The sequence below is a fragment of the Portunus trituberculatus genome, chromosome 41, assembly GCF_017591435.1.
Source record: "Portunus trituberculatus isolate SZX2019 chromosome 41, ASM1759143v1, whole genome shotgun sequence".
In the NCBI taxonomy this organism is placed as follows: Eukaryota; Metazoa; Arthropoda; class Malacostraca; order Decapoda; family Portunidae; genus Portunus; species Portunus trituberculatus.
In genome coordinates, this window is record NC_059295.1 from 13,151,386 (window position 1) to 13,161,385 (window position 10,000).

Below are 10,000 nucleotides of genomic sequence, written 5' to 3' on the forward strand. Positions count from 1 at the left end.
GAGATAGTGGTGGTGGTGGAATCGTTCAAGGTCATCCACCATCCTAAACACTCCCTCCCTCCTCCCTCTCTCTCCTCCACATCATCTTTTGGAGACAACCCCACCACCACCACCACCACCGTCACCATCACTAGCTGTCACCACCATAATGTCCACTTTTCCTCCACATAACCGCTCTATAAAACCCATCTGCCTCCAGCTAGTCCTTCATCTCCCCTCCACGTGCCTTACTCCCACCTGTCCTTCCCCTCCACCGTTCCATCCACCAGCCGGCAGGTAAAAGAGGCGACCAAGGCTGTGAAGCGCAACGATGTGTTTCAATGCGATCTTTTTTTACGCGGATTTTCGAAGTAGCAAGTTAATTTTCATTCACACGGGAGTAATTTTTGTTCACGTGGGAAATAATGATGTCTGCATGTTCCCAGAAGTGACGTTTTCATTCACGTAACCATTTCCATCCGCGTCAAGTGATTTTTATCCATCCTGTCATTTCACGCTTCGCTTCCCTCTTGGCGTTTCCCTTCCTGCCCCTATTTCTACTCTGCGTGTCTGGGATCTCTCTCTCTCTCTCTCTCTCTCTCTCTCTCTCTCTCTCTTTGCGTGTGCAAGAAGGAGAAATGAACTCAGCAGGGCGGCAGCGGGCACATCTCACAACCAGTACTGTTTGTTTGGGTGATACACAAGTCTGCCGCTCCTCCCCTGCCACTCCAACTCTCCAACACTCCACTCCGCCTTTCTCTTCTAGTACCGCGGACCCATGCACCACTTGAAACCAGCACACACTTCTTGAATCTGACTCCAAATATTTTTTCTCTGATAGCAAAGTTCGTGGCGTGCATTGATATATAAACACACACACACACACACACACACACGCCCGGTAGCTCAGTGGTTAGAGCGCTGGCTTCACAAGCCAGAGGACCGGGGTTCGATTCCCTGGCCGGATGGAGATATTTGGGTGTGTCTCCTTTCACGTGTAGCCCCTGTTCACCTAGCAGTGAGTAGGTACGGGATGTAAATCGAGGAGTTGTGACCTTGTTGTCCCGGTGTGTGGTGTGTGCCTGGTCTCAGGCCTATCCGAAGATCGGAAATAATGAGCTCTGAGCTCGTTCCGTAGGATAACGTCTGGCTGTCTCGTCAGAGACTGCAGCAGATCAAACAGTGAAACACACACGGTTTTTAGTTCCTGTATTTAGTGTTGTGTTGAGTATTCGAGCAGCGCCCCGGGAACTTTGCGGGACGTACTAATTATATCGCTGACTAATCCTTGCCTCGCGGATTCCTACAGACGAGACAGAAATACGGCCGATGAACCAACAAAGCTCGTGGTGTGTGTGTGTGTGTGTGTGTGTGTGTAATTCACATCGGTCGTCTGCTGGTCACCCAGCCAGTCTTCTCCATTACGGAGCGAGCTCAGAGCTCATAGACCGATCTTCGGGTAGGACTGAAACCACAACACACTGCACACGCCGGGAAAGCGAGGCCACAACCCCTCGAGTTACATCCCGTACCTATTTACTGCTAGGTGAACAGGGGCCACACATTAAGAGGCTTGCCCATTTGCCTCGCCGCCCTGGGACTCGAACCCGGCCCTCTCGATTGTGAGTCGAGCGTGCTAACCACTACACTACGCGGTGTGTGTGTGTGTGTGTGTGTGTGTGTGTGTGTGTGTGTGTGTGTGTGTGTGTGTGTACAATTGGCAAACCTGTATTCATGTGACGTGCTTGGTTATGTCTAGTGTGTGTATGTCTAGTGTGTGTGTGTGTGTGTGTGTGTGTGTGTGTGTGTGTGTGTGTGTGTGTGTGTGTGTCTGTGTGTGTGTGTCGCGAAAAACAAGGGAGGCAGGAAGGAAGGGGATTCTCAATGCCACACTACACACACACACACACACACATACACACACACACACACACACACACACACACACACACACACACACACACACACACACACACACACACACACACACACACACACACACACACACACACACGCTGTCAGGGGAATGCTAGGTGTGCTGGTTGTCGGGTATGCGAAGAGGCGAGCGGGGCCGTGAGGGTGAAGTGGTGGCGGTGTGAGGCCCTAGTGCGGTGTAGTCTCGGCTCTGCCCCGCCGCCGCCACGCCGCCTCGCTCATTCCCCTGCCACGCGTCCGCAAGGGAGGGCCGCGCCGCACGCCTCCTCGGGAATACACTACACGACAGGATTACAACAGCGTGTGAGCGGCGGCCAGACGAGTGACAGTGTTCTCTTTTTGCTGCAGAGAAACGAGTGAAGTCAGCATGAAGTGGTGAGACGGTGGAGGCGGCTCATACAGTATCCTTTAAGGACTGACTACTGAGAGTGCTGGAGCTTCATCGTCTGTGTGCATAGTGAAGTGGCGGTGCAGGCGGGCAGTGAGCGGCGAGAGAGCACCATGTCCACGCCAAGGATGCAGGACAGTCCCTTCCGCGAGACGGAGTGGGACCAGCGGCTTGGTGAGTACACTCTGAAAGTCCTGTGTTGTTGAATGTAACAACGCTCAGCACAATGTGTAGTTATGTGTAAGAATTCCTCGTCTGTCTGAAATTAGGAAAATACAGTAAAGCAGTGCGATTGTTATGGGGAAAGTCAGTCTGTTAAATGCACCATTAAGTATTTGTGAGCTTTGATAAGTTCCCTACTCATGCAAGCCTTCATCCCTTCCCTACACAACCGAGCACTTACACCAGATACAGTGCGCAACACGGTTGTCTGATGGCCACCCTGACAACACAAATAGGAAAAAAGTAGTCATTAACGCAGGACATAAAAGTATGAACGTCCCTCTCAGAGTTCTTCATTGCGCCTGCGGCGGATGCAAGGCTCTTGATGCGACAATGACTTCACGCCGAGCTAAAGTAAACAAACACAGCTCTAAGCGGCCTTGACTCGCCTCTGTCTCCGTCGTTCCTCTGAATAATGACTGGTGACTTAAACGACGACGGTAGAGGAAGCCAACGGCAGGAGTAATTGGCAGGCAATTCTGAGAAGCTGCAGCCGACCGTGTGGTGGCGTAAAAACTTCCTCCTGCCCTGCCACTCCCGCTGACGGGGGGAGCAGCAGGGCGCAGCGTGGGGGCGATGGGGAACATGCAAACGCCTGCACTTGATGGTCGCACTCCCTTGATCACCTCAGGACGCTCGCATACCACACGTTACGCGTTAATTAAGTGACAGCTGTAACGCGCGTCTGGAAGTTACAAATGGAAGGGGAGAGCAGGAAGGTGTGAGAGGTTAAGGAGGGAGGAGTGAGTGGACTGAGGAGAGATGTGGCAAGGCGTGGTAGAGGAGAGGGTAAACAATAAGGAGAGGAATAAAGATATTCAATGAATGGGCATGAAAGAAACGATGGGAATGACAAACGGAAAACAATGAAAGAGAGAGAGAGAGAGAGAGAGAGAGAGAGAGAGAGAGAGAGAGAGAGAGAGAGAGAGAGAGAGAGAGAGATGAACTGAGAGATGAATGAGCACCTAGATTGAAAGGTAAGCGCAGGAATACCCAGAGGTTGGCAAGAGAGAGGGCGGGAAAAGTAAGAAAGTAAGGCGGCATTAGTACACAAAGGGAGCAGACGAGAGCAAGAAACAAGAAAACGAAGAGGAGAAACTCGTCCCGTCCATCAAAACTCACCAATCTGCTTCTGCTAACGCTACTGTACAGAGAGAGAGAGAGAGAGAGAGAGAGAGAGAGAGAGAGAGAGAGAGAGAGAGAGAGAGATAAACTCTTAAAAAGGTGCACGAGTGAAGGCCGAGGTGAAGAAAGAAAACGCGCAGACTCACAAACAGTTCCACAAAACACTCACAATCAACAGTCTTCCCGCAGTTCCCTAGAGGCGTGTCTGGCTGCCTCACTTAATTCTGCGCGTTTTCTCCTTTTTTACCCTTGTTTTCTCGCTCCTCCCATAACCCCACCCTTGCCACCCACGCTCCCCACGCACCCCAACCCCCCACAACCCCTCCTCTCCTAACTCAAGCAGAAACACGCACGCAAGAAGAGTTAGAAGACCCCCTCTGTGGTTCTTGTTTGCGTGCGTGCGTGCTTGCGTGTGTGTTGCTTTTTCTCGCCACTCTCACGCTTCTTTCACTTTCTCTCTCTCTCTCTCTCTCTCTCTCTCTCTCTCTCTCTCTCTCTTGCAATCTCTACTCGCAGAATACCGAATTTCATTAGCACATTCTTGTTCTGCACACACACACACACACACACACACACACACACACACACACACACACACACACACACACACACACATACATGAATAACTGATAAATATAACTGAGTCGCGACTTACTTAAACTAGGTAAATAATGTGTGTGTGTGTGTGTGTGTGTGTGTGTGTGTGTGTGTGTGTGTGTGTGTGTGTGTGTGTGTAACCGTTATACATATTTCTTACTCGATCTTATCCAGCATTTTCACTCTAAGATGCACATCAAATAAACACACACACACACACACACACACACACACACACACACACACACACACACACACACACACAACAGCGCTCTATTGACTCTCTATCGTCGTGTTATCGAAGCCAACATTCCTAAACAGGCTAACACAAAGTAATACGAAAAATTGTGAAGAAATAAAGTAAAATAAATAGGTAAATGAAATGCAATCTATACCGCTAATTACATTTATATATTGTGGAGAGGTTGTTAGTGAACGCTGACTCTCTCTCTCTCTCTCTCTCTCTCTCTCTCTCAAGCTAACCCAGCGGAATTAGATTAATGTTTGGGGGTTCATGTTTTCTCCTATGTCCTCCTCCTCCTCCTCCTCCTTCTCTTCCTCCTCCTCCTCTTCTTCTTCCTCCTCCTCCTCCTCCTCCTCCTCCTCCTCTCCTCCTCCTCCTCTTCCTCCTCGTCCTCCTCCTCGTCCTCCTTCTTCCCTCAAGGTGTTTGCAAAGGTAACATCTTTTCGAGGCCGTTTGAAAAGACTTACACTTTTTTTCTTTCTGTCTTCTCTTGTGTGTTTTTAGCATTTGTTTCTATCTATTTCTTTGTTTACTTTGCCTGCTTGTTACTTCGTTCCTTTATTTCTTTGTCCATCTGTCTAGCTGTCTATCTATCTGTTATTTATTTACTTAAGGGTGATTAAATTCTAAGTGTTCTACTTCTATCAGAGAGAGAGAGAGAGAGAGAGAGAGAGAGAGAGAGAGAGAGAGAGAGAGAGAGAGAGAGAGATGATCTGCACGCCCTCTCCCTTCCCTTCCCACGACCGTGCATTGAGGACAACCTGCTGAGGCGCTGTTTTCAGTCAAAGAGTCCTCTGGGAACAACACACACACACACACACACACACACACACACACACACACACACACACACACACACACACACACACACACACACACACACACACACACACACACACACACACACACACACACACACACTCTCTCTCTCTCTCTCTCTCTCTATACACATGAGCGTACATACACAAAAATGCAAGGTTAAGAGTTACAAGAACGTAAATATTAAAGTGTCGCAAAGATAACAATGATAATGATAATGTCAATAATAATAATAATAATGACAACAATAATAATAATAATAACGTCAACAGTAGTAACAGAAGCAGTAGTAGTAGTAGTAGTAGTAGGAGTAGTAGTAGTAGTAGTAGTAGTAGTAGTAGTAGTAGTAGTAGTAGTAGTAGTAGTTGTTGTTGTTGTTGTTGTATAAGTAGTTGTTGTTGTTAATGTTGTTGTCACTTCTCTTGTTATTGTTGTTGTTGTTATGGCCGTAGTGATGGTGGTGGTGGTGGTGATGGTGGTGGTTGTGATGGTGGTGATGATCAAGCACGCAGTAAGTTAATTAGCAATGGCCTTCGTTCTGTCGCTGTTTGTGGAGCAGTAAGAAGACAGACAGCCGTGACAGGAAGCAGTGACAGCGAGACAGTGACGGGGGCTGGGAGAAGAAGAGGGACGGTAAAGGAAGGATGACGGTAAGATAATCAGTGGAAGTGCTAAACCAATGAAGTGATAGTGCAAGACAAACAATCATTCCATCCCTGTCAAACCTAACAATAGTAATTTTGTCTTACTGGTGAAGAAAAGGTGGTGAGGGATGGGACGAGGGCGAGGTATAAGTGAGGTAATATCTGGTGGAGGGCCACGCAGAGCAGGGCGGGGCAGGCAGGCAGGACACAACGAACAGACAGGGGAAGACAGGCTGTGGTTGAGGCAGGAGAAGAGTCTAAAAGAAAGGAACTAGGTTAGAATATTCACAAAAGTCGCTCGCTGGTAAGATAAACTGTGGCTCGTGTTATAAGACGCCTTGTGGTCTCATGAGGACTGTCTTTTAAGGCCAAGAAGATGATTAGTCAAGCTTTCATGGTTGTTTCTTTTCTTTTCACAATGATGGTGCAGAGTCCTTGCCAAGCTATCACGAAGATCATGGTAACACCCTTGAAAACGACAACAACCTCCACCAATGCATGTTGAAAGTACATCAGTAGAGACGAAGCACCGACATGGTTGATACTTCGAATACTAAGTGAAGCGTGAGACGAGCGTGTGTGGGTCAGAAGATACTGTTTGTCAAAATTGTTCTCTCTCTCTCTCTCTCTCTCTCTCTCTCTCTCTCTCTCTCTCTCTCTCTCTCTGGACAAACTAGTGTCACAGTAAAAAAAAAACAGAAAGAAAAAAAACAGGTCCATGACATACATTTTAAATTGGTGCTTTAAATAAATTCTTTCTTTTTTTATGTTCTGTAAGTCGGCCAGAAGGTTCTGTACAGCGCCCATGTTTAGTGGAACGTAGGAGGGGGTGAGGGAGAGAGGGGGTGAGGGAGGAAGGGAGGAGGCAGGCGTTGCAGCGTAACTCTACCCACACATCGCCCACTTTTTTGGTAAGGCTAAAAATACAAATGTTTGAAGCTTTCTCGGAGAAGACCGACAAAGAATGTGGTTCACCGGTCACCGGAAGTAGCAGAACTTGGAGTCACTTTCACGGGAAAATCAAGTGTTCCAGTCACGTCAACTCACTAAAGACACCACGCAGCGTTGCCCCTCGCCTCAGCCGCGCCAGCTGGATGGTCTATATCTACACACGTTTTGGCGTCTTATCTATTGGATTTTGAACAAGCTATAATGGAAGCTATTATGATTTTAAATTGCGTGTTCATTACTTTACTAATAATATAATAAGGATAATACACTGTTAATGGAAGAAAACACTAAAACCCGACTACTTGCCTCTCCGCCTTAGCAAAATAGTCCTAACGAATGCCCACAGCACTGACCAATACAAGCTAAGCTCTCTACAGAACGTAAAAATAGCTGCACTTTTACATCGTGAATAAGAAGTCTGAAAATTCTCCATTAAATCTTGCATGTTACTCAAGAATATTACACCAAGCTTAGGATATCTTCCAAGGATAAGTGAATGCTTTCTCCCGCTTGGAGAAGGCTTGGTGACGCAGGGAGGAGACGGAGAACAACCCTGACCGCAGCCTAAATTATTGCAACTGCAGCCACCCGCGGGACACCCTCGGGCAGCCCTTCATTACTGCTTCATTACTTTGTGTGCCCCACCCCGTCACGCTCCCCTTCACCTGCTTCTCAGTAGGTGAAGCAATGAGTGGAGGGATGAGGGAGGGGGGAGTGTACAGAGAAACGTGCGGAAAACAGCTGCAGTCACCAGTCGGCCACCGTGACGTCACCTGTCCTTCGGGGCGCGCTAGGCCAAGCTGGACTCGGATTTCTTAATTAAACTTGAATACATTTCCTCTCGTGGTGCCTTCCTCACCCGCCCACATTCCCCAGCACCGCGCTCCGACACTCCACACTCTGCTCAATATTAGTCTTCGTGATACATAAATGCTTCGTGCTCATAATAAACTAGACTAATGAAACACAGCATAGTTCAAACACACACACACACACACACACACACACACACACACACACACACACACACACACACACACACACACACACACACACACACGTAGCCTTATGTGGTAACTTGCAGGACAGGTTGTGTGACAGGGCGGCACTTCGCTCACTCAGCGGCGATCAAGAGTGAAAACACGCCATTTAAAGCATCCAGGGTCATTCTTGGCCGGGAAGCTCGCGCGAATACACACACACACACACACACACACACACACACACACACACACACACACACACACACACACACACACACACATTTGCCTTGTGCTGTAATAACTATAACTAATGACCTACTCGTGTGTGTGTGTGTGTGTGTGTGTGTGTGTGTGTGTGTGTGTGTGTGTGTGTGTGTGTGTGTGTGTTTGTGTGTGTGACATAATGAAGTGCAACGTGTGATGGGGAGAAGAGGGAGAGGTGAAACAAAAAAGATAGACACAAACAGGAAAAATGGTCTCGATCACTATAGGTATAATTAGGAGCTGTGTCAGAGAAGCAGTTCTGGGCCACGACAAGCTGACGAAGGAGGAGGAGGAGGAGGAGGAGGAGGAGGAGGAGGAGGAGGAGGAGGAGGAGGAGGAGGAGGAGGAGGAGGAAGAAGAAGAGGAGGAGGAGATTATGAAGGAGAAAAGACCGGGGAGAATGGAGAACAGTTGAAGGAAGACGAGAGAGAGAAGAAAAAGAAGAGAGAGTTGGCATCAAGACATTGGCGCTCATTCTCCCTTCAAACAAACCTACAGAAGGTGGCACGAGGGTATTACTAGCTATGACTACACACACACACACACACACACACACACACACACACACACACACACACACACACACACGAGTGACAGCACATGCTAGAGGTCACGGATATCACATTTCTCTTGCTCCATCGAACCTCCTCAGCGCAATTTGAGAGCAGCTGAACGCAACACACCACACCGCGTCGCCGCATGTGCATGGAAGGGAGAGGTGGAGGTAAGTACAGGAAGCGGGACATGAGGTTAATAAATCTGTTTAGCTGTGGAAGAAAGGCAGGAGTGTAAAAACATATGGATAAGCAGAGAAAGAAATGGAAGTGGTGGAGGAGGCTCAGTTTTTTTTTCAAAGGAAGGTGAGTGTTGTTTTCTCGGTAACCAGCTGATCTAGAAAGGCGGCAGCGGAGTAGAGCAGGTGTGTGTCTTGCCTTGGTTTAAGGGCGGGACCAGATAAGTAGACGTGGGGCAGAGCACAGGTAGGGCTGGGGACCGGGAATGGGGCGGGGAATCAAGGTGGCCCCGTCCGTAGCTGTGTGAGCGTGGGCGAGGACCTGAAGTGACTCGTGGGTGCAGGTGTGGGCGTGGGCTGTTCGCGGGGGGTTGGAGGGAGAGGGCGGGCTGGATGCCAGGCTGCGGAGTGTCCCTCACTCACAGTCCTGCCACCACAACCGTAGCTGCCGCCGCCGCCGTCCTCCGTGCTCTGTCCCTCAACGCACAGCCTCCTGTCTCCAGCGCTGAGGCGGCAGTGCGCGTCCCAGAGCACCTTGCTCACGACGGGAATCGTTGATCTCATTGAGGACGAGGAGAGACGTGAGCGTGAAGGAACCTCAGCGTCGCGGAATTGTTGACCTCATCAAGAAAGGAGCTGCAGTTTCTCTTGGAGCGAGTGTGTGTTTGTGAGTGTGTGAGCGTCGGGCTGTCCAACCATCTGCTTGGCCTTGCCTCAGTCCATGACGCTGTTCTGACTCGATCACCTGAACCCGCTGGGGAAAAATCTGACCTCTAGTTCGTGGATATTTTTACATTGGACAAGACACCAGGGCATTCCTCCCTCCCGTCATGGCGCACAAGGACAGCCACACCGCCGTCCTGGGTAGGTGACCACTCTCTGTCTGGTGCATGTGGCCGCGGTGCTCCCAAACCCAAGTAATAAGCTGGATAAGTTTTTGTTAGGAATAGTGCAACATGAATGAGTGTGGAAAAGGTTTGAGCGCGTCAAACGGGTACTGTAGAAGCAAGTTCTTTTTATCTAGTTCATCAATACCAGTAGATTTAATGTATGTAATCAGCATAATCAATGATCTTTGGCACCAGCACAGCTCATAATGCTTCCCTAGTGTATTTA

At 48.9% G+C, this 10,000-nt stretch overlaps 1 protein-coding gene across 1 annotated transcript in view; it reads left to right on the forward strand.

Moving 5' to 3' along the window:
- The window catches only part of LOC123516519 (collagen alpha-1(XI) chain-like), a 75,388-nt gene that overhangs the window by 22,429 nt on the left and 42,959 nt on the right, over window positions 1-10,000 (forward strand). The window contains 1 exon segment of the mRNA XM_045275940.1: window positions 2,263-2,476. Within this exon segment, the coding sequence (XP_045131875.1) occupies window positions 2,416-2,476 (61 nt within the window). The 5' untranslated portion in view covers window positions 2,263-2,415.